At 36.4% G+C, this 25,172-nt stretch overlaps 1 protein-coding gene across 1 annotated transcript in view; it reads left to right on the top strand.

Annotated features, from left to right (window-relative positions):
- PROS1 (protein S) overlaps nt 1-23,703 on the top strand; it is a 66,433-nt gene extending 42,730 nt beyond the window's left edge. The window contains exons 8-15 of the mRNA XM_045088240.1: nt 523-644; nt 3,788-3,903; nt 6,886-7,075; nt 11,947-12,114; nt 13,393-13,561; nt 17,248-17,396; nt 19,520-19,745; nt 23,220-23,703. Coding sequence (XP_044944175.1) covers nt 523-644; nt 3,788-3,903; nt 6,886-7,075; nt 11,947-12,114; nt 13,393-13,561; nt 17,248-17,396; nt 19,520-19,745; nt 23,220-23,380 — 1,301 coding nt within the window. The 3' untranslated portion in view covers nt 23,381-23,703. The remainder of the gene's footprint in view (nt 1-522; nt 645-3,787; nt 3,904-6,885; nt 7,076-11,946; nt 12,115-13,392; nt 13,562-17,247; nt 17,397-19,519; nt 19,746-23,219) is intronic.
- The last annotated feature ends 1,469 nt before the right edge of the window (nt 23,704-25,172 follow it).

The following is a 25,172-nucleotide window of genomic DNA, read 5'->3' as shown; positions in this document are numbered from 1 at the left end:
ACTCTCAGTCTTTTTTCCTTCAAATTAAAAACTGGAAAATTAGCATAGTTGTTATATTTTTATTAATTATTTATTACTGAAAGTTATACATTAAATTTATTTCACTTGTGTAAATGATAGAAATTACACTTGACACTCATTTAAATTTCCATGCCAAGTGTTGAAATGTGATTTCATGGCAGAGAGATTTCTTTTACTAAGAATCTAGTATCCTGATTATCTTTTATCTATCCATCTATTTATTTAATTTATTTGGGATACGGAGTGAGTGAGTGCAAGAAGGGGAGGGGCAGAGGGAGAGGGAGAAAAATCTCAGCAGACTCGGGGCTGAGTGTGGTGCCTGGTGTGGGGCTTGATCTTAAGATCCCAAGACCATTATCTGAGCTGAAATAGAGTCAGATGATCAACCGACTTAACTACCGGCACCTCTATAATCACTGATTATCTTATGCTAAAATTGGAATACTCCTCTTGGATTGAACGTTTGGAAGATATTAAGATCTGTGTTCCCTTTTACCCCAGACGTGGACGAATGCTCTGAGAACATATGCGCTCAACTTTGTGTCAACTACCCTGGAGGTTTCTCTTGTTATTGTGATGGGAAAAAAGGATTCAAACTTGCCCAAGATCACAAGAGCTGTGAGGTAACATTTTGCAATGATAAACTTACCATCTCTTCTAAAATGAGAAACTGGGGTACATATTTCCACATAGCTGAGATAAGTCAGGAAAATACAGATGTTCTTTTTAAAGAAACGATATATTTTTTAAAAAAGATTTATTTATTTATTTTGAGAGAGAGAGAGACAGAGAGAGAGCATGGGAGAGATAGAGAGGGAGGGAAAGAGAATTTCAAGCAGACTCCCCAGTGAGCATGGAGTCCCACAAGGACTCCATCTCACGAACCCTGAGATCATGACTTGAGTCCAAATCAAGAGTCAGATGCTTAACTGACTGAACCACCCAGGCACCCCAGGAAAAATACAGATGTTCTATAATAATTGCTATAGGCTAGCAGGCTATGAATCGCAGTCCAATTACTAATTTTGGTCATGTAAGCTATAAATATTGGGGATAATTAGTGACTAGGTTTAAAAAAATGATTGCAGGGTCATAGTTCAGAAAGTGTTCATCCGTATAGGCTGTACATTTACAAAATACAATGAGTATGTTTATTTAAAAAATTAAGAAAAGCTGAGGCTTATACTTCTCTTTGTGAGAAAAAACATCTTACATAGAAACCTTAGCAGGAACGTTTTCCTCAGTGTACTTTTCTTTATCCCACTCTGACAAGTTGGATCGCTCTTCAGCATGTCAGAACTTGCAAGAGTGCTCATAAAATCTTGGGTGGAAATAACTTTCAAATTGGAATTTAGTGGGATTTAAGTACATAAAAATTCAGAGAGGTCAATTTTGTTCATCTTTATCTCTCAAACTTGCTTTTATTCACTTGGATTTAATTGACCCAAGAATTGAATGTTGGGGTAGTTTTTCCTTCATTGAAATAAATAGGTCAGGGGTGCCTGGGTGGCTCAGTGGGTTAAAGCCTCTGCCTTCGGCTCTGGTCATGATCCCAGAGTCCTGAGACCGAGTCCCCCCTGCAAAGGGCTCTCTGCTCAGTGGGGAGCCTGCTTCCCCCTCTCTCTCTGCCTGCCTCTTTGCCTACTTGTGATCTCTGTCTGTCAAATAAATAAATAGAATCTTAAAAAAAAAAAAAAAGAAAGAGATCAGCATCTGAAGCTCTTTTTTCTGTGGATAAGGATCATATGTTAGTGATTCTTAGTCCCACTCTTGAACTCCTTTATGCAAGTGAAGGTAAAATGTTACAGGATTATGAGGCAGAGTAAAACAAAATAAAACACAACAAAAAACCCACCTTAAATGGTGATTTAATCACGTGTGTTCACATACCTCTGTATCCGTTACTAGCACTATACTGTGTATGTCCAAACATGTAACATTCAATAAATGCCACCTACTAGGGAAGGGAAGGGAAGGGAAGGTGAGATATTTGGCATATGCAGTAACTTCGACTATACTTAATTGCATGCCGTGCTCTGTGGATGTCTATTTTGTAATTTAATCTTTTATTATTTTAGTATTTGTAGTAGTTACACATCACCATCTACCCTGGAATAGATTTATTGAAATTCTAAGAGGAAATGAGATGTTGTTTCTGGACCTTGATTTAATACAGTGTCAGGTACACAGATCCCCCCTTGAGTATCCGTATATGTGCCCAAGAACTTATCCCTAAAAAGCTTTCTGTTTTAATGTTTGCTTTTATTCTTAGAAAAAAAACCTTGATAATAAATTTAATGACCGTGAATCATTTTTTTTGTTAATTCCTTGGATACTAACATGGTATCTTAATTTATATTTATCCCATGTAGGTTTTCCAGCATTTCCTTTGATGCAGGCAGGCTCCGTCCGAGAACCTGGGAAGGTGGGGTGAGGGAGTTCCCACAGGAACAGCCAAGAGGTTCCTTGGCTTCCCATAGGAGAGAAATCAAATTCGTGCCAGGGAAAGTGAAAGTGGAGTTTACTGAATAGTGTGAATAACAGAGTATAGCAGACAGAGTGTCTGGGGGACTTGGAAAGGAAAAGAGAATGGGTCTCTTCATTATTTAGGGCTAGGGATTTATATTGGAAAGGGGTCCAGGGCGTGTGTTCCTTTAGGAATCCAGCGTAGGGTCTGATCAAAGGCGAGTGATGGGTGAGTAATAGGTGTTACTTTATAAATCATCGAAGGTGGGGGGTGTTGATGCCAGTGTCAGCTGAGGTTTGTTCAAAGCTAATGTCCTATAACATGTTTGGGATCCAGGTCTTCTTAGATGTTATCAGATATTTGGGGCCTAGGACAGAACTCAGAGAATTATTAACTTTCCTGCTCCGCTCTACTCCCTGGAGTGGGAACATAGCTTCTTTGGCTTTTACGCAGATGGGAGGTGAAATATAGAACAAGAGTAAATAGGGCTGAGCAAGAAAATAGCAGAAATGGAGTCTTTCTAAAATAGAGTTCCTTGAGCTTCCCCTACCTCACCTTCGTTATCTAGATGATACAGTTTTGCTCAGAAAATTTTTCTTTTTTTAAAAGCAAACAGGCCCTGTCTTTTTTTTTTTTTTTTTTTTTAGCATTTTATTTATTTATTTTACAGAGAGAGAGAGAGAGAGAGATCACAAGTAGGCAGAGAGACAGGCAGAGAGAGGAAGGGAAGCAGGCTCCCTGCTGAGCAGAGAGTCTGATGTGGGGCTCGATCCCAGGACCCTGAAATCATGACCTGAGCTGAAGGCAGAGACTTTAACCCACTGAGCCACCCAGGTGCCACAGAAAATTTTTCTTAATAAATGAATGAATGAATGTATGAGGTGCTACTTCTTGGTATACTAATTTTTCCACGATTTCTGACTCCAAATTTTTTTTCTAATATAATTCTTAGAAAGTATCAGAGCTGCAGTTAATTAGGAGATATGTGTTGTTACTAGAAGAAAAAGGTTGTGTTTCGGGCTGAGATTTGCAAAGGAAATAGTAAGGACAAAAATACAAGCCACATACATTGAGCAAGACTTTTTAAAAACACACGTTCTGAGAAGTTATACTGATGGACTATATAAGGAAGTAAAAGATGTTGCTTTATTACCAAGGGTGTTCTTAATTTAATTAACTTATCAGAGAGGACACATTTGACAAGACCATTAGGAAGCAGAGAAAGGAATGCTAACCTGACACAAACAGCAAGCAATAACCTATGCATTTTGTTTCTTTGTTTTGTTTCCTTTTTTTCAGGCTGTTCCAGTGTGCCTTCCTTTGAACCTTGACAAAAATTATGAATTACTTTATTTGGCAGAGCAATTTGTAGGCGTGGCTTTATATTTAAAATTTCGTTTGCCGGAAATCACCAGGTGAGGTACCAATGTCAGTAATAATCTCTAGAGGTAAGCAGGTAAGGACAGAAGTTTAGTGACCAAAAAAGGTTTGAAATGTATGAAATTGCATTTCCAATTGGATAATTTAGGGATATTATCAATCAGATGATTTGAGGAGCCCTAAAGTTGATTTACCCCTTCACCCATGTTTATTGTCATGCTAGAAATCATTTGGGTCATTCTAGGCTGACCTTCCCCAGTGATCATTTTACCTTAATACACCCTTCTTCCTTTTCTAGTGAATACGTATGTACTAAGAAGTTGGGAAAGTAGATTTAATATATTTGAGAAATTTCCATTCTTCTTCATATGTGTTATAAAAACTAAGTAATGAGAAAGTACTCAAAGTATTGCTTTTAGAATATAGTTATATTCATAATTATTAAAGAAAATTCATAAGATTACTTAGGTAGTATTTTAAAGAAACATGTCACATGATTTTAATTGACTGAGTACAGTTTCTGTTATTCCTACAGTTAGGTTGCTTGTAGGAAAAGAATAGTTGCTTGTACTTTAGGGTCATGATTCTACTTTAATTACCAAATTTTTTCAGAGTCATACATGGTTGGAGCTAGAAAAAAGAAATTGGAATTTTGTTGGAAAAGTGGAAAGGAAGTGTATTTGTGACTGATTTATAGAATCCATATTTTAAAATATTTTAATTAGATAAGCATGCCTACATACAGTTTAATTCATTAGATATATGAATGATTATTCATAAAATAATTCAACTAAAGTCATAGATATCGCATCATTAAGGAACTTTGAACTATATTCTGAAATTCAATGATACAGTTGTGCTCCTTCAGTACTCTTATCCACCAGGACCCGATTTTCCCTTTTAGCATCTCAGAGCAAATAATATTGTCTAGTGACGGAGACTGGAAACAGCATTTCCTTTGCAAAAAGAATAATGAGGTTGAGAGAGAAAAAGGTTAATTTTTGCATAGTTAGACATGTTCAGGGAGATTCAGTTCTGACAACTCATAATAGTTTGAGCTCTAACATTGGATCAAATAGGCCAAATAATGATTTTTTTCAATATTTATTTGTTCCTTATTTACTTAGTTTAAACTTTTTATTGAAGTATATATCCATATACAGAAATATACACGTACCTTAAGTGTATAGCTTAATGAATTTTTTATACACTGCCACCTGGTAAGTAAGCAACACAAAGAATTGTTAGTGCTTGGTTGCTTTTCTCCCCTGCTTTTTGCAAATTCCTTCAGCTCTGTTTTCAATGATCAAATATTTATTCTATCCTAAAGTTAACAAATTCACTCATCCTTTTCATTCTACAAAATTTCAGAAAAAGAATGAATTGTTCCCCAATGTTTGCTGATATATTCCAGACAGAAAGATACAGAACACAATTCTTTGTATTACTGGGTTAGCATGATTTTGCAGAGAGGGAGATTACCTCCATATTAGGATCAACTTCTGGAAGATCCTGAGCATACACAGATTTGGGTTTTGACAGAATAATACATGTTTAGCATCAGCAAAATGTGGTGGTTATGAAAGAGAATAGAGGTCCTTTTCCTAAACCAAGAATATAAAATAAAAAAATAATCTTAGTTCAGTCAATTATTACTACCTTGTTATCTGTCCAACATACTTTACTCCACATGACCTCTTTTAAATATTTCTTTGGAATTCTAGAGATTAAAAAATTGATTTTATGAGCCTTTCTTTGTTCCATTTGAAGTTAGAAGTTGTATATGGTGCCCCCACTACTATTAGTGGGAGGTAAGGATTCTTTCTTACCTTACTTGGCTGTTATCTGAAGTCCTAACTTGTTTAGTGTAAATTACTTTTATTTTAGCTTAACTCAAGTGACTAATAGTTATACAAATATTTTTTCTATTCCCTATTTGTCTTTTTTCAGTCATTTTGTTTATTTTTATTTTTATTTTTTTAAGATTTTTAAAAATTTATTTGACACAGCGAGAGAGAGCGAGGTCACAAGTAGGCAGAGAAAGAGGCAGAGATAGAGGGGGAAGCAGGCTCCCTGCTGAGTTCACATTTTTCAGTCATTTTGATTTGCTGGTTTCTTGAAAATGTTAATGCTGATTCTCATTATGGTGTCATTAAGGCACTAATCAGTACCTGTTATTTTTTAATCCAGCATTTCTAACATCTTCCCTTGTAATAGCTGCGTATATATCTAGGGTCTTAATTGTAACAGTCATTGCCAGAGCTCAGATACCCCCAAGCACATGGCTAGACTATATCTTTTAAGCTCTCCTCCTATATGCTCTAGTACAGCGACTTACACAGTTAGAGTTTTGGAGAGCTTTTGAAATCAGGCTCACAGATACATCTTAAAGTATTTACTTTACCTTTCTTTCCACATATGAAGGCTTAATTATGTTTGCAGCCATCTAGGTACTGTCTTGTATGTCTCTGTGAGTGATTCCTTCCTGACATATATGAAGTCACAGGGAAAACAGGCCTTTTGATGCATAAACCCATCATGAAATTGTAACATCTTTTACTAATCACTTACGGACACAGCAAAAAAAAAAAAAAAAATGAATCTTAATGTCATAATGTCAGATTATATAGTGTATAAGAAGCTCCAGGAGAGATACAATATATCTAGTATTTGTACGTGCATGAATTCCAACATTTAAAAAAGGGCCTTCAAAACAAAAAAAAATATGAAATGCAATCCAAATGCAGTACAAAAAAATATGAAAAATTACCAAAGCATCTGTTCATGGGGGAAAAAGACTCTAAGAATAAGCAAGAAAATATAATAACTTGATATTAAACACACATGGAACCAGAGATAACACATGAACAGTCTAATTCTGCCCTACTCTTTTTTTAATTCCAGGAAAGAAAGAGTTGGCTCTCTCAATATACTGCTGTTTACTAGTATAAGAGAAGGAATAGTATATTGAGCTTTCCATATTTCCCTATTAAGGCTTTCTTTTTTCCATTATTTAGATTTTCAGCCCATTTTGATTTTCGGACCTATGATTCAGAAGGTGTTGTCCTGTATGCAGAATCTCTTGACCACTCAGCTTGGTTCCTGATTGCACTTCGTGATGGAAAGATTGAAATTCAGTTTAAGAATGAATTTACAACCAAAATCATATCTGGAGGCAAAGTTATTAATAATGGTCATTGGAATATGGTAGGTTTTACAGATTTCACAAAGAACGTCTCTACTTTAACACACTTTGTTTAACATCATTAATAACTTATTTTTATACTGATACCAAATGTAAATGGAGCCGGATTTATTTGATGTTGTATGAAGCATATCCCATGCACTGTATGTCCTTGAAACAGCGTCTGAGAAATGATAACCTCACATAATATTTGAAATAGTATTGAAAACAGTATGAAATTATTTTCAGTTACTTGCTTGGACTACTTTATCTTTGACTTTTTACCTTTTTTAGTGGCTGCTGTTGGTGTCTCTCCTATAGGTTAGGGGTTTTTAGCAGGCATAACAGCTTATGCAAAGACACTGCTGATCAAGAACAGCCATACTGAATAGCCACCCATATTTTTAAATGAAAGAGAAATACACATAGTAACATAGAAATACATGTAGAAAGAGTAATACATATAGTAATTAACTCAATTTTAAATATTAGAATATAGATACATAATCAATTTTTACAAACAGTATATACTAGCTAGTATAGTAGTACCAAGTAGAGTACTTAAAATGAGCATTTTTACATAATCCCTAAAAGTGAGACTAAAAAGGAATTTTTCATGAGGGCATTACTCCTAGTCTCTAATGGGGAGAATTCTTTTCTGCAAAGGAGTCATTGCTACTTTCAGCAGCTGATAACTCAGAGATCAGCTTCCCCTTAGAATGTGGTACCCCGGGGCACCTGGGTGGCTCAGTGGTTAAAGCCTCTGCCTTCAGCTCAGGTAATGATCTCAGGGTCCTGGGATTGAGCCCCACTTTGGGCTCTTTGCTCAGCGGGGAGTCTGCTTCCTCCTCTCTCTCTGCCTGCCTTTCTGCCTACTTGTAATCTTTGTCTGTCAAATAAATAAATAACATCTAAAAAAAAAAAAAAGAATGTGGTACCCCAAAGAGACACTTTGTCTGCCTGTGGGATCTGCCAGGAGGTCCATGTTGAGAAGACATGTGAGATCATCACTAAATTACTTCATTTCTTTATTTACTCACTCATGCACTCATTTATTCCATGAGCTTTTAGTGAGCCCCTTTTCAAATGCTAAGTTCCTGCGTTCAAGGTTGTAGAACTCTTGCTCTTGGACTTCCTTAGTACCTCACAGTTTAATAGCTTGTGTTGCCTTATGTGCTAATGCAATGGGATGTGAAATTGTTACACTACAGGTAGTAATAAAGTACAGTTGGGCACAGATGTGTTTTACCAAAATTGGGGCTATTCGTCCTGCGACAGCCATAGATTCTGGACTTTCACCAGAATACAGTCTGCACAAGATCAGATGCAGTTGTCAGAGTAATCACTAATGTTCGCTGGCTTCTCCCGAGGTTCTCTCTGCTATATATAGCTTTGCCACTACAGCTTTCCTTTACTCCATGTGTGTGCATACAGCTTGATGCGTACAGCTGTGCCTCCCGTGTACTGAAGAATACGTTTTATTGCCTAATGTCCCCAAATCACCTATCTAAAAATCACTAAGATCACTTTTCAGCAAAATAGAGCCAACACAATTTTTCTGGTTAATTGATACAAATTGAAAATATTATCTGTTTGACAGAGAACTTGGATACATTCTAGGTAATACAGAATATATATATAAAGAAGGTAAATGTTTATCTGTGAGGCAAACATCTTGAGTTGCAGGTAGTGTTTACTAATGAGTTATCTATGAACCGTATTTGAAAGGTAGGATCTGGGCTGGTAGAAGGCAGCTACTCAGTTCTCCACATTTTGTTATGGTTATGATCCTTATTAAAAGAAACTGTTATTTAATGATGTGCCCATATTTTGATTAACATTTCCCTTTATAAACTGAATGCAACTTGGCAGGAAAATTTAAGAACAATAAAAAAGTCACAGAAAAACTTTAATATGGTAAATTTGATGCTGGCTTTTTAAAAAAATTCTCAATTTGATATTTTAACAATTTATGAATGTTCACTCCCACCGTATAAATGGGATTTTTTTCTTCATATCTTTCATGTAAAAAATTACTGCATACTGTTTTTACCATTTTATAATTTTGATGGCTTATTAATAAACTATACCGTTTCAGACAAATTTATGCAGCTATAGAAATTATCTCAAATAGCTATGTATTTTAAGTAAATATTTTAAATGACAAAGTTAAGTTAAATTAATCTGTAAACTGGACCATTCACTTCATAGCAGTTTTTCACTGATTTTAAATAATTTTAAAATTTCAAATAAAATACTTTAAAAATAAGCAATTAAAATGTAGAATTGTGCTGTAATCCAGATAAATAGAATGTGTGTACTTATTAAGTACTTAAAATGGTAATTATAAACCATAGAAATAAATATTGCTCTATTATAAGTCATTATTATATCTCATATTTCGGTATGATTCTAATATGGGTGGGAAATCTGTAACGTGGATCACAGTTTTATTCATTCAGTAGAATATTTATTGAGCATATTGAGAAAATTTATTGAGCACTTTATGTGCTATTCCTTTGGGTGGTGAGGCTACAACAGTGAGTAAATCAAAATCACTGGTCTCATGGAGCTTGCGTACTAGGGGTGAGGAATAAACCTAAAACTGCATGAACAAACTGATGCGTCAGAGAGTGGTTAGTGCTAGGAGGAAGAAACAAAAACAACCAGGCAACAGAGAGTGATGATGAGTGTGTATGTGGAATCAGGAAAGCCATCCCCGATGAGATTACATCTGACTGGAGACCAGGGCATAAATCATGAGAAATCTCTGGGGAAGATGATTCTGTGCCATGTGAATAGCAAATACAGAGCATCAGGCAAGAGGATGTGATTGTTGTATTGAGGAACAACACAAAGGTCAGTGTAGATGCAGGTGAGTAAGGGAGAGAGAGAGGGGCAGAGAATGAGGTTAGAAGTACTCTGGAACAAGACCAGATAGGGTCATGGGGACTATAGTGAGAACTTGGAGTTTATGCTAAGTAGAAAGAACTTGGATGATTGTGAGAAGTGACAGGATTTAATTAATTTGCACGTATCTTAAAAGGCAGTTTGTATCACGACATGATGGCTTTGTGGACACTAGATAGTAGAGAGTAAGAATGGGACAGATTATGGGGTCATGAGACCATTGCAGTAACTCAGTGGGGAGAAGATGGCATCACTGACTATAGTGTTGGTAGGTGATGAGAAGTGGTCAGATGCTGGATATACTTTTAAGGTTCAGCCTTCAATTTATTTTTTTTTTATTTTTTAATTTTTTTTAAAGATTTATTTATTTGACAGAGATCACAAGTAGGTAAATAGGCAGGCAGAGAGAGAGAGAGAGAGGAGGAAGCAGGCTCCCTGCTGAGCAGAGAGCCCGATGCAGGGCCCGATGCGGGACTCATCTCAGGACCCTGAGATCATGACCTGAGCCGAAGGCAAAGGCTTAACCCACTGAGCCACCCAGGTGCCCCTAGCCTTCAATTTAAGATAGATAAAAATTTCTGAATATTCAGCATAAAGAATATCCTGTAGGGATGTTCAGAGGGTTTGCAGGATATTGAATATTTTATTACTTATTTTTCATGACTTTCCTACATATTACAGGGTGTCCAGCATTTTGCAGCATCCCCTACGTCCTACTCATTGTGACAACTAAAAGTACCATCCCTATCCCTAAGTTTTCCAAATACCCTAGAGTGGTCCAGTACACCCCCATTGAAACATATTTGCATGACTAGAGGGAAAAGGTGTAGAGTGCTGAGCTCAGGTGTAGAATAGACATTGAGAGAAGAGGAGGAGCCAGCAAAGGAAGCTGAGAGGGAGTGATAAGAATGTGGAGATGCAAGTGAGACTGAGGTTCTAGAAGCTGACAACATCTTTCAAGGAGGGAATAGTCATTCAAGTAAAATGATGCCAGTTGGCTGTATTAAGGACAGTGTACTGACTAACTGTAAACATGACCAAAGTATTTTGCTTTAGAGCACAGTTTTCCCCTTCCTGTAGTGGTGCTTTCATAGGCCTGCTCCTTTGCTTCCATCATTGATTAGTAAAAGAAGAGTTTGCGTTTTGAGCGCTACAGTTTTGCATGAGGAAATGTCAGCAGTAGTTCTTCGAATGGCCTTTTGGGGAGATTTTGAAATTATTACTATTATTGTCGTTTACCATCACTTTCAACCTTTTTTAAAAAGCTGGACTCCTTTCAGGGCACCTGGGTGGCTCAGCCGGTTAAACGTCTGACTCTTGATCTCAGGTCAGGGTTTGACCTCAGGGTCATGAGTTCAAGCCCCATGTTGGGCTCCATCCTGGGCATGAAGCCTACTTAAAAACAAAAAACAAAACAGAACTACTTTCAAAATTGGAAAAACCCAATTTAATTTTATGTATTATACTTCTTTATGATCTCAATTACTTTTGAATTTTGAAATAAAGTATAATTTGTGTGTAATGAACAGAATACTGGAGGTACTGATTTCTCATACTTTATATTAAGAATTTATTTCCATTATTGATTCCATATGTATACTTTCAGACAACTGTAAAATAGGAAAACTTAAATGTTTTCTAAGATCTTATAAAGTGACTCGATTAAAAGAAACTTAATTTTATGACACTGGATTTGAATTATGTATATTATAATTGGATGTTTAAAATTAAAAGAACAGTATTGTGTGGGTTCTTTTTTACTTTAAAATATGGGGTTCATTTAATTTTCAATCAAAAATTACCATTTTAAAACACATATTTACCACCTTATATCAAGTGGATTACAACAAATTAATAATTAAACTAAAATGATTACTTTGAAAAATTATTTACCAGAATAATAACAGGATTTTTCAATCTTAGTGTTTCAAATGACATGCAGTGATGTTTGGTGGTTTGATAATTTTTGTCTTTTTAATTGTAGGTCTCTGTGGAAGAACTAGAACACAGTATTAGTGTGAAAATATCTAAAGAAGCTGTAATGAATATAAATAAACCCGAAAGCCTTTTTAAGCTTACAAGTGGATTTCTAGAAACTAAAGTATATTTTGCAGGATTACCTCGGAAAGCGGAGAATACACTCGTTAGACCGGTAATGATCCAAGTTTCTATCATTCATCATGGATGAATTACTCTTGTCTGTAATAGATTTGAAAATGTGTTTTTCTGAGAGTCAAAAGAAGTGATTTTGTTGAACCAACTGTGACAACTTAAATTGAACAAGGAAAAATAACATAGTGATCCTTGAAATTATATTAAGGAAATAAGAAAATAAATGTAGTGTTTTTGAGTCCATTTAAATCCCCAGCATTACTCATGGGGAAGTAGATTTTTCTTTCAGTTCTCAAGCATCAGTTCATTGTTAACATGATAACTGTGCATATTCAGCTACTACAAATGTAAATACATGTATTTGAGTCCAAAAATACAATGTTTTGTAGAAGCCAATCAAAGAATTTTCTTACGTCTATTTTAGGACTTAAATTTGGGAGATAAAATAGCATATGATGCTGGAACTTTTTAAAAAAAAATCTTTTCTGGGAGTTTAACTTCATCCTATCATAAATTGAAGTTATATATAATAGATGATTTTTGGAATATGATGTTTGTCTAATAACTGTGAAATAGGTTTCACGAAGGAGACTAATCACTGTCCTTGAAGAGTCTTAAAAATTTCATTTGAAGTCATGGGCCTGTCAATTATACTCGCTGATTTAACTTAAATATTTACCATTTAATATCCATCTTTTACTCATGGCAATTCACACTTACCTTAACTTTTGAAAGATTCTTGCAGTATGATATAAAACCTGAATTAGTTAACTCATGTGAGAGTGACTGCATCTGTTCCTTTGAAATTGATAAATCAAGACATTTTAAAAGTAAAATAAATTATTCAAAAACTATTTATAAAATGGCTACTCTGGGTCTTGAGTCTGGCTGGTTGCTTTGAGGAGACTTTTGTTCCTGAAGAGGTTCAGTGTCTGATGGCAAAACAAACCTATATATAAATGCAATTAAAGTAAGCAGCTTACAGCCCACACCCACAGCTAGAAGCATATATGGAACTTGAGAGCAGAAAAGTTATTTCTGGATGATAGAGGAGAGGCGGCTAGAGCTTGAGGGGCTAGAAATCATTAGGATCGCAGTGGAGGTCTGTGATGGCAAAAACTCACTGTAACTGAAAAAGACTGCCCATCTGAAGGACACCTTAAAAAATTAGATAATATTCAAAATATGTAAAGTATTTTAAAATGTCATCAAAGAAAGGTTTTCCCTCTTAATGAAAACTGTATCTGTAATCAATTAAGCCCTATATGAGTCTGACTTTTTTGTTTAAGATATACTCGACCTATATTTTAATTATTAGATTAACCCTCGTCTAGATGGATGTATACGAAGTTGGAATTTGATGGGTCAGGGAGCTTCGGGAATAAAGGAAATCATTCAAGAAAAGCAAAATAAGCATTGTCTTGTCGCTGTGGAGAAGGGTTCCTACTATCCTGGTTCTGGAGTTGCTCAGTTTAGCATAGACTACAGTAAGTAATTTCTCATTTTACCTCTCTTTTCTCATTAATGACTAAATTTATTAATTGACAAACAGTTGTATTTTCTTCAGTAAACATTATTGAATACGTAACTATGTGCCAGGCATAGCGTTAGGCTTATTCATGTTGTATGTTTTTTATTCAATTTTTGCAGTATGTTGGGAGGGAAGGAAGTAGAATATGCTTATGTTTTTACTTAAAGATTACTTAAAAAAAAAAGTTATTGGTACCTAACTTGATTAATTGCAAGTAAATTCAATTAACCTGTTTTAAAGTTCACCAATTTCTCAGCTGTGTTGAGTTTACTGCTTACTGCTTCAAAAGGATTCATTTTCATTACCAGAATGTCAGTTGATTGTTTCTTAAAATGTCCAACCCTTCCTTGAAGTTTCCTACCTGTGATTAGATGTTGTCCACGTTTTCTACTTGAGCCTTCAACTTATTAATCATAATTACTTTAAATTCTCTATCTGATAGGTCCAATATCAATGTCATGTTGATTGCTTTGTCTCTTGACCATGTGTTATTTTTCCTTGTTTCCTTCAGTATTGAATGATTTTTGGTTTAAAAGGTAAGCATCTTGTATAGAACAGTAAAGACAGATAAATAATACATAAGTCTGGAGACAAGCATATTTCTGCTTTTGATAGGCCTTTTATAAACTGGTTGAATCAGTCTAGTTAAGCGTTGAGCTGCTTAAGCTTTCTGGTTTCCATGAGTACACTTCAAATTCCTTTATTATTACCTTGTGCTTAGGGCAGTGACTGGTTTGCCAGAGGGTTTTTCTTAATAGTTCATCTATCATTAGCTTTAGGTGTTCTGTTTATGATACGCCTCAAGAAAGTGTTTCTGCACGGTCTTGCTTTACCTCAAAGGAATGCTCTTGTTACTTGACATTTGCTAGCATGATGGCAAGGTCTGGGGACCATTCTCTCACGTTCTGATACAGTTCAGTTTTGGGCAAGTGTTGTATCCCTGGGTTCCAGGGGTGTGAACTTTTCATTGTCCCTCTCCCAGCCACCTGTGGGGGAGATATCTAATGATCAGGACTCCAGATCCTTCTCCATGGTAAATGGCTTTTGGTTGGTTTGCTGTTGTTGTTGTTTTTTCCCAGTTTCCTTTCCCTAACGTGTAGATGCAATGGGTCTTTGCATGTGTTCTAATGGTGGCAGTGTTTGTTGCCTTTTTCCCATTGCTGTAAGGCTTTTGTTGCGTAGAGAAGACAAAGAAGGAATGGACATACATCTTTATTCCTTTTAGTGATTAATTCTGTAGGAGAGAATCTTAGATTATGTCCATCAAAAGTTACGCAAATGTATAGTTCCTACTGCTCAGTTAGATTCTCTTCCAAAGATGTCTTATCAATTTATACTCCGACCAACAGAGTAAGAAAGTGTATGCTTGAGGTTTGTTTCCAATCTGAGAGTTGAAAAATTAAGTATTTTAATTTTAAATATTATTGTCCCAATTTCTACTGAATTTTAATATCTCTCCATATGCTTATTAGCTATTTTTATATCTTAATTCTCTTACGAGGTTCTTTGTCTTTTTCTGTTTAGGAGTTCATGATCTGATCTACTATTGTATTATAAATTTAGTGTACTAATACCTCTGCTTTAAGGAAAAATTATATTTTAAATGTGTTTATTTGCAGTCTAAAAAAATATTACTACAGTTTTAAAGAAGAATCTTCCACTAGCACTTTTTGTGTCCCTAACATAAAGTAATGGAATGTTTTTAGCTTTAGTTCTATTCTATATGAGAAGGATTTAAACAAAAAATTTCAATTGAGATTGATGACTAATATAAGAAAAAACTAGACCCACAATAATTTGTTCAAGAGAAAAACTCTGAAACTAAAATGAGAATAAGAGTTCTATTGTATCTGAAAAAAATCATAAGTAATTAGTTATTTCATAGAAATACATCTCCTGGGTGGGAATTAAAGTATTATGAATGGGGATGCCTGGGTGGCTCAATCAGTTAAGTGTCTGTCTTTGGCTTAGGTCATGATCCAGGGTCCTGGGATCTGAGTCCCACATCATGCTCCTTGCTCAGCAGGGAGCCTACTTCTCCATCTACCTGCCCCTCTCTCTCTCTCTGAGAAATAAATAAATAAAATCTTTTTAAAAAGATTATAAATGAACACTGTAATAGCATTAGATGTGGTGAAATGGAAGATCATCTTGTCAAGAGGAGATTATTTTCTCCAATCACATTTACTTTTTCAAAGCCTACAAGTGGTATTTGAGCTATTGTTTTATATTACCTCATATTAAATAAGGAAGGCTTCACTCAAAGTGTAAATTAGTATTTCTTTAAAGATTTTATTTATTTATTTGAGAGGTACAGAAAAGCATGAGTGGAGGAGAGGCAGAGAAAGAGGGAGAGAGTGACAAGTAGACTCCCCGCCAAATGGGGAGCCTGATGCAGGGCTGGATTCCAGGATCCTGAGATCATGAGCTGAGCCAAAGTCTGATGCTTAATCGACTGAGCTACCCAGGTGCCCTAATCTTTTTAGGAATTAAACTATTTTAGAAACACATCAATTCAACTATTTGTTGAGTGACTACTGTGGAAAATAAAGTGGTCGTAGAACCAAGTAGGGCTTGCACTCTAGTGGGATACACAATTAACCTTGTAACAATAAAAAAAAAATATTAACTATTATGATGACAGAATCGCAGAAGAGTTCCTGTTAGAATTTTAGAGTTAACTGTTGATTTCAGAGTACATCTCTACTATCAAACTATCTAACTCTCCTATTTGTATAAATCATATTTTTCTGTCCCACTGCTTTGAACTGACCCCTTTATGGATGAGGAATGGTAGGGTGGTGATGGCAGCCATACCCAAATGTTCCCTCAGAAACATTACAATAAAATTGTTGAATTTCCTTCTCAGTGTGTACTCTAAAATCTGACCATCTGAGATTAGACCGGTGGTGGAGATGGAGGCAGAAAGAATACCTGTAAAAGAACACAGGAGAAGTTCATAATATTCTGAAACACCACATCATAGAATTTTATTCTAGGAAGACCAGAAGGCTAGGGCTCCATTTATGTGTTTCTTGCCTGCATTTAAAAAAATGGTTCTTGGGGGTGCCTGGGTGGCTCAGTGGGTTAATGTCTCTGCCTTCGGCTCAGGTCATGATCCCAGGGTCCTGGGATCGAGCTCCGCATCGGGCTCTCTGCTCTGCAGGGAGCCTACTTCCTCCCCTCTCTCTCTGCCTGCCTTTCTGCCTACTTGTGATCTCTGTCTGTCAAATAAATAAATAAAATCTTTAAAAAAAATGGTTCTTGTTTTTAGATTTTTGCCCAGGTTTTATAGGACACTGAGGAAGGAGAATGAAAATCTTCAGTTTTCCACAAAAAATGGCTTTGAGTATCAGTAAAGTTGCAATAATTCCTCCTGGCATACTTAAAAAAAATTTTTTTTAAGATTGTATTCATTTATTTGACAGACAGAGATCACAAGTAGGCAGAGAGGCAGGTAGAGAGAGGAGGAAACAGGCTCCCTGCTGAGCAGAGAGCCCGATGCAGGGCTGGATCCCAGAACCCTGAGATCATGACCTGAGCCGAAGGCAGAGGCTTTAACCCACTGAGCCACCCAGGTGCCCCCCTCCTGGCATACTTTAGGAGTATACTGATCCTGCTTCTGTTTGATTGTTTTAACAGGTAACCTGTCCAATGTTGAGGACTGGCAAGTAAATGCGTCCTTGAGCATTCGCCCATCCACGGGCACTGGTGTTATGTTCGCCTTGGTTTCTGGCAGCACTGTGCCCTTTGCCTTGTCCTTGGTAGACTCTGCCTCTGAAAAGCTTCAGGTAACTTCCCTAAACTTTTGTGATTCTCATTTTTTGTTTGTTTGTTTTGTTTTGTTTTGTTTTATCTGTGAATGATGATTAAATGAGATAGCATGTAAAGTAGTTAGCACCATGTCCAGCCCATCGATAAGGACTCAGAAAATGTCCGTTATTATTACTTTTTGCTGGCTTATTTCCAAGGTCTGATCCAGGAAGCAGAGAGGGGAGAAAAATTGAAAAGCCTGTTACTGTGCATCCAACAGCCAAGATCAGGCAGACTCACACACAGGCTGCCTGGAGCCTTCCCAGGGTGCATAGAAATCCACCTTTATTTAAATCCTTGAAATATTATGGGAGTCATCGTCTGTACTAACAAAATAAAAGTGAGTCTGATTAAAATTCAGTCTCAGCTATTCTGTGTCTAATTATAATGTTTTGTGTTCTCTGGCAGTCTTAATCTTTTCTTCCATGAGTAAATTAGGAAGGACTGGAGAAAACTAAAACCAGTCCACCTGGCTTCTTGCTGGCAACTGTAATTTGAAAATAGGAGGAAGATCAGGAAAAGACTCTAGGATAAAAGGAAACATGAGCATTATCAGAAGATCTGTATTATTCAGCCTTCTACTTGAGACTAATAGTTCTGACCATGTGTCATCTATACTGGATTCCAACAAGTTACGGCCAGAAGCTTGTGTTTGTGCCAAGGTTGGCGTGGACGTTCTCTGTAGCTTTTAGACAGAAGGATGTAATTGAATGATGTCTGTAGCAATAAAAAGGTGTGTTGTTTTCAGCTTAATGATGATTGCAGGGAGTGTCTAGTGGTTAAGCATAAGCCACCTAAGGAGATCTTGCCCAGTTTTCAGCTCCAATTTACCACAGGAACTCACTGCATTTAGATTCCAGCTTTCTTTTTTTTTTAAACAAAATGGAAATTCTGTCTTCAGCACTATATTATCCCTCCAGTAGAGGAGATTAATGTATGCCTTGTCTTTGTTATTTATTTTATCTTTTCTGTGTTTGAGTCTGTGGCTCCTTTTTTTTTTTTTTTTTCATGTCAGATTACCTTTTCAAGATCTGTGTATAATATTTCATAACATAATTCCACATACTGTTGATCATTCTGGAACCATTTTAAGATTATTAGTGAGTTCAAGGATATGGATAGGTAACAGTGACAGATTTCCTCAAATAACTGGTATTTGCAACGTATAGGCTTGGATTCCTAAGTAAATACTTCAGACTATTTTTCTACCATCTCATAACACCCATGTTCCTAGTTTTTTTTTTTTTTTTAAGATTTTATTTATTTGTTTGAGAGAGAGAACAAGAACAAGCAGGGGTGGGGAGAGACAGTGAGGGGGGAAGTAGGCTCCCCCCCGCCTGCCACCACAACCCTGAGCAGGGAGCCAGACGTGGGGCTCGACCCTAGGACCCTTAGAACATGACCTGATCCGAAGGCAGATGCTTAACTGCCTCAAAAATGTCCATTATTATTACTTTTTGCTGGCTTATTTCCAAGGTCTCATCCAGGAGCTACCCAGGTGCCCCTTGATTTTATTCTTTTTACATTTTCTCTATCCACATGTAAGTTATATGCATAGATCACTGTCAACCAGTTGAGTGATTTTGTGTCTCAGCGGTTTGAAAAGTTCAGCAAAACAAATACATTTTCTCTTTTAAATATCTTCTGGTAGATACTCTGTAACTTACTGTTGATGATCCCTGGCTTTCCTCTCTCAGGACTTTCCCCCTCATTTTGTCCCAAGTCTTACAGGATTGCTTGTGTGGCACACAGAAACCTTTCAGTCTTGCTGGCATGTGCTTACTCAAGCATTTGAAATTTTCCAAGCCCTTTCCCCAACAAAGAGTGATTCAACTCCTTCATTTTTCACATGTAAGTTTTGAAGTTAGGAAGGCTCACAAACAGAAAAATAGTGCTTAAAGACTGTACTTTAGGTTCCCATCCTTGGTAAAACAACTGGGTGTACTGAAATTTCAGAAACCACTGTCCATTTGTATCTTAGCTGGACCTGAAATTTGTAAAACTAGTGTATTTTTTAAAATTATGATGTGACTCAAAAGTCCCTCTTAAGTGGCAATACCATAAATACTTGCTTATATTGAATCTTTGCTCTGTTTTTCAGGATATCCTGGTATCTGTTGAAAATACGGTAATGTATCGGATGGATGCTGTAAGTCTGTGTTCCAATCAACCATTCCATCTGGAATTGAGAGTCAACAGAAACAATCTGGAGCTGTTCACTCCACTTAAAAAAGACACTATCTCCTCTGAAAACCTTCAAAGACAGTTGGCCATTTTGGATGAAGCAATGAAAGGGACAGTGACCACTTACCTGGGTGGTCTTCCAGGTAGCTTCATACTTTTTTCTTTTTCCTTTTTTTTCCAAAATTTTCCTTGAAAAGCTTTAAAAAGTATCTTTTTAATCAAATTGATACTATTTTAAATGTGTAATCTTCGTAAAAGGAAGACAAAATTCCAGTATCCATTTATTTTTTCCTGAGAATTTATATTGATGTTTTATTGGTATATTTTGCTTATTTATTTATTGATTTAAGAGTTTGTTTATTTATTTGACAGAAAGAGAAATCACAAGTAGGCAGAGAGGCAGGCAGAGAGAGAGGGGGAAGCAGATTTTCTGCTGAGCAGAGAGCCCAATGCGGGGCTCAATCCTAGGACTCCGAGATCATGACCTGAACTGAAGGCAGAGGCTTTAACCCACTGAGCCACCCAGGTGTCCCTGTTTATTTATTTCTTAATGGTGAACTAAAACTTAACCAACTTTTGTTGCATCTGGCTATCCTAGTCAGAAAGTGTTTATTATTTCAGTTCATCTTCACAATAGTCTTGTGAGTTCAATCTTTATTCTTGAATTCATTCATCATTTACCTTTTATTTATTAAGAACCTACATCCTAGGTAGTAGGGGTATAGTAATAAGCAAATAGATATGATCTCTGCTTCTAAGCCTTTTACAATCTAGTTCAGAGGCAGATGACAAATAACCAATTAGGATAAAATCAGAATAATTAAATTGTGATGATAACTTGTAGGAAAGAAAAGTATGAATTGCTTTCGGAGCCTAAAAATGGGGACTTGTCCTGGTCATGCAGGCCAGGAATGAGCTCTCTGAAGAAAAGGCTAAGATATAAATATGGTAAATTGAAGGATTAAATTTAACCAAGTGCTTGGGTGGGAATTGGAATTAATATGCAAGTAAAGAAAAGGTCTGTGTGTGGGCAAAATGGGGGTGGATACACTTGAGGAAAATACAGAAGACGCTTAAACCCTTTGAGCAAGGGAGATGGTAGTGAGGCTGAGAACTGGGTGCATGGGGCATGGCGGGTTGTAGACCTGGTTTGGGGTCCTGACTCTTGTTACAAGAGCCATGGAAGTCTTTTAAAAAGTTGGGGTGCCTGGGTGGCTCAGTCGGTTAAGCATCTGCTTTTGGCTCAGGTCATGATCCCAGGTCCTTGGATCAAGCCCCGCATTGGGCTCTCTGCTCAGCAGAAAGTCTGCTTCTCCCTCTGCATTCTCTCTCTCAATATTGTCATTTTAAAAACCCACTCTATGTGATGGATGGAGATGGACAGGCAGGAGACAAAAGTGGATGAGATGAGCTGTGGGCTGCTGAAGTAGCCCAGATGGAGAAGCAGTAACAGTAACAGAGGCAACAACTCTGCTACCATCAATCAGTGTGTAATAAACAGTCTGGCATTGTTCAGAGTGGTTCAGAGGGATTGACTTATTTAATAACCAAAACAGACCTGTGAGGCAGGTGCTATTATTATCCCCATGTCACACATGAGGAAGCTGCTGGACTAGAATGATGGCAGTGAAGGTGGGGCATGATGGTTAGATGGGAGCTTTATGTGAGAAACAACATTAATAGGATTTAAGGACTGAAAGGCAGGTATCCGGATCTCTTTCTTAGATATCCAGCATGAGCAATTGCATGGGTGGAGATTCCATTTATCATAAGATAGGGAGAACCGGAGGAAAAGCACATGCATATCCAGTTAATAGTGGAAAATATGAAATTGGTGTCAACATTTTCCTTTAAGTGGCAAAAAGTAATTGAGGCAGAAAATTTTTGAGAAATATTTTCAAATATCATTTGCAGATTATTCTTGTAAGGAAAATTCTGAGTTTGATGTCTGGACTTCTAGGAACCTTTATTTATTTATTTGTTTATTTATTTATTTTCAAATATCTATTTATTTATTTGACAGACAGAGATCACAAGTAGGCAGAGAGGCAGGCAGAGAGAGGGGGGAAGCAGACTCCCTGCTGAGCAGAGAGCCCAATGTGGGGCTCGATCCCAGGTCTGAGCCGAAGGCAGAGGCTTTAACCCACTGAGCCACCCAGGTGCTCCAGGATTCTTGATTTTCTTACTTTTAATTGTTCAGGGGCTTCATTTTTCATATATGGAAATTTTATCTGGGTTTTTGTGGAACAGAGGTAAGGATACTCTAAAAGTTATGGATAGATAGATAAATAGATAAGTCAGCGTGGTTAATTATTAGATAGTTACTTAAGTTACTTTGGTTACTTATTAGAAGCATAATTATAGTTCAAAGGAATGAATTCTATATTGAAATCTACCTACTACCTTATTTGCAAATTAGTTGAATGCCATTTTAGTAAATCAGACAAACAATACAAGAGTTGAAAAGAAGTAAAGCTATCAAATATTAATCGTTCCAGGACTTTGGCACCAGCACTGAAGATGACGTCAGGCAAGATGTGTTTAGAGAAATAGTGAGGAAAACTGAGGGCAACCGACAATTGAGATATTAGGAGTGTAAACAGTGGGATAGGTAAATTACCAGTTGATATGCAAAATAAGTATATTCAGTCGCATGCTATGAATTAAAAATCAGGCGAAATTGATGATTCTGGGGATTTTTATAACAGTGGCATAATCCTGATGCTTAGCTAGACTTGAAAGGGTTTCATAAAGAATGCTGTGAGCCCCTAGAAAAGTATAGACTTTATTCACTGCATTGACAAATTAAAAGTGGAAAATTTGAACTGTATGTTTTTTGCATAAGGTACTAAGAAAGAAGAATAAAGGCTGAAAAATGTCTGTTGGGAACTAAATTCATGGGGGAGGAGTGCCAAAAAAAGAAGCAAGTGGAGAGATGGATGTTATTAAGATGAACCATAGTTCTTAGGAATTCAAGGGTGTTACCCAAGTATTAAGTCTGATGGGGAGAGTGAAAGTGTCAAAAGGCCCTAAGGCTCTAAACTAGTCACTGAAACATTGTTAAAATTATTTTTTTGAACACCAAACAGTATATAAAATGAATTCCCTATCATGACCTGCCATTGTAGGCTCAGCAAAAAGCTGTTTTTGGGAAAATAGAGAAATCTCTTTTATTCCAGCAGTAATAAAAGAGATGAATTTATCATGGCATTTTAGAAAGATTTCCAGGTAGCTATAGTTTGGAGTTGAAAAAAATGATTTAACAATGCTTAAATTGTTGCTCAAATTTAAAAAGAAGATAATAAAATAGAACATCACAGGTAAGAATATGCTCTTTTTAATTCTTTTTGAAGTGTTTTTATCTATCTTAGGTTTGAATGATACTAATTGTGTTTATGAAATCAGAGGAACTCTTGATATGCTGAATCCAGTGCGAGGCACAATACCTTATATACATAGGAGTCACTTAATATAAATTTATTGAATAATCGCATTATTGATTTTTCCTTTATGATTAGAATTTGGTTGAATATGGGAAGTCTGAATAGTTTCTCTAATTATAAGCAAACAAGATGCCAGAAGTCTTGGGCTAATATTTTAATATTCTGTTTTTACAGATATTCCATTCAATGCCACACCAGTGAATGCCTTTTATAATGGCTGTATGGAAGTGAACATTAATGGTGTCCAGTTGGATCTGGATGAAGCCGTTTCTAAGCATAATGATATTAGAGCTCACTCATGTCCAACAATTTCAAACAACACAAAGAATTCTTAAGGCTTCTTTCCTGTGCTGATAATATATTTTTCCTGTGTGTAATTATACTTATGTTTCAATAATAGCAGAAGGGCTTTACCTGTAATGTTCAGACCTTGATTATTTTATGGTACTTTGACTTTCCTGGAATTTTAAAAAAGGTCCTTTTTCTAGAAGAACAAGAACCTCTGATGGTACAAATCACATTTAAGAATTCTGACCTCTATTGCTGCCTAGAAATTAAATAATGAATTACATAAACATTTCTAATTTGAATTTTTTGCACAAATGACATTTCCTCATTTTTATGTTTGTCAAAGTAAAATTTAGTTTTATCACCAGGAGCTAGTGCTGAAATAAATATCTGTGTTTTTTGGGAGTCAAACAAAAGTGCATGTGACTAAATACTATTGATCATAGCAGATACTCTTTTTATTTATTTTTGTTTTTCCCTAATGAGGGCAGAAGGAGAGAAAGTGGCCTACTAAGAAAGAATTGAGTGGAAGGCTTTAAAGCTTTACCCCAAAAACAGTTCTTCAGGAGGATTTTCACTTAGCTTTGCATTTTAGCCAGTAGCTTTCTTGAATTACAAAACAAGTGGGACATATTTTCAAGGAAACAAATGAATCTTGCTGCTTAGTAATTGGATTTTATGAGGATGAGATATTAGATTGTGCTGGAATGGGTGTAGAAACATGGGATGGGGCCAGTCCTTAAGTTTGGCTGTGGGTTACTCAAGCACAAGATTAGAAAAGGCAGAACCTGGGGCACCTGGGTGGCTCAGTGGGTTAAGGCCTCTGCTTTCGGCTCAGGTCATGGTCTCGGGGTCCTGGGATTGAGTCCCGCATCGGGCTCTCTGCTCGGTGGGGAGCCTGCTTCCTCCTCTCTCTCTGCCTGCCTCTCTGCCTACTTGTGATCTCTCTCTGTCAGATAAATAAATAAAATCTTTAAAAAAAAAAAAAAAAAGAAAAGGCAGAACCTAAGATGGAAAGAACAAATGATAGAATGAATAACATGGAATTGCATAGTATTCCTTGAGTCCAACTTTAAGTACTAGACCCAATTGCCAGATGTGATTGTTGAAGGACAAAAAGAACTCTGAAAGCTAGAACAGGTATAATGAAAGGATAACCACAGAGGGACATAGTTAATACTGTTTCTTTGGAGTAAGGAGGTTAAGGGTGCCAGGTACTTGTTGGTAATGCCTTCCAAGTGGAAGTTTTATCACTCCCAGACCTACCAGTCATGTTAGGTATGGCTCAGGTGTTTCATTACTAGTTTTAGAAAATAAACTTTTTTTTCTACTATAGATATTTTATATCATTTAAAACAATAAACTGGAGTGTAATGCAAACATTTATGTGAATAATATCTATATTTTGTCAACTCTTTAAACGGAACATAAAATCATACAGCATCCATGGAAGTCTTCCTGCAGCAGTGGCTCTTTAGTTGAAAGATATAAAGGTCAAATACATGATCAGAAGCTATGGTTGAGTTACAGATTGGAACTCAGAAAGGGAAGAAAAGCAAAGGTGATAATGTATTGAGTGTTTGACACCTGCCCAGAATTGTGCTAGTTCATCTTACTCGATGTAATCTTTCTCCCAATTGACCACCATGTACTGTGGGTGATGAATTTCAGCAAGCAACTATTGAAAATTACACTGATGTAAAAAAGCAAAAAAGTAGAAAAACTGAATGCCTATGAAAAGGAAAAAAAAAAAAAAAAAGAAAGGAGATGAGGGAAAAAAGAATTTTCTTCGGGGAGGAGTTCTGTGATTCTTGTTTAATTATGCCCAGATACAAAGAC

This window comes from Mustela putorius, unplaced genomic scaffold (assembly GCF_011764305.1).
Source record: "Mustela putorius furo isolate JIRA1106 unplaced genomic scaffold, ASM1176430v1.1 tig00003834_pilon_pilon_pilon, whole genome shotgun sequence".
Taxonomy (NCBI): Eukaryota; Metazoa; Chordata; class Mammalia; order Carnivora; family Mustelidae; genus Mustela; species Mustela putorius.
This window is presented reverse-complemented; position numbering and strand designations above follow the sequence as displayed.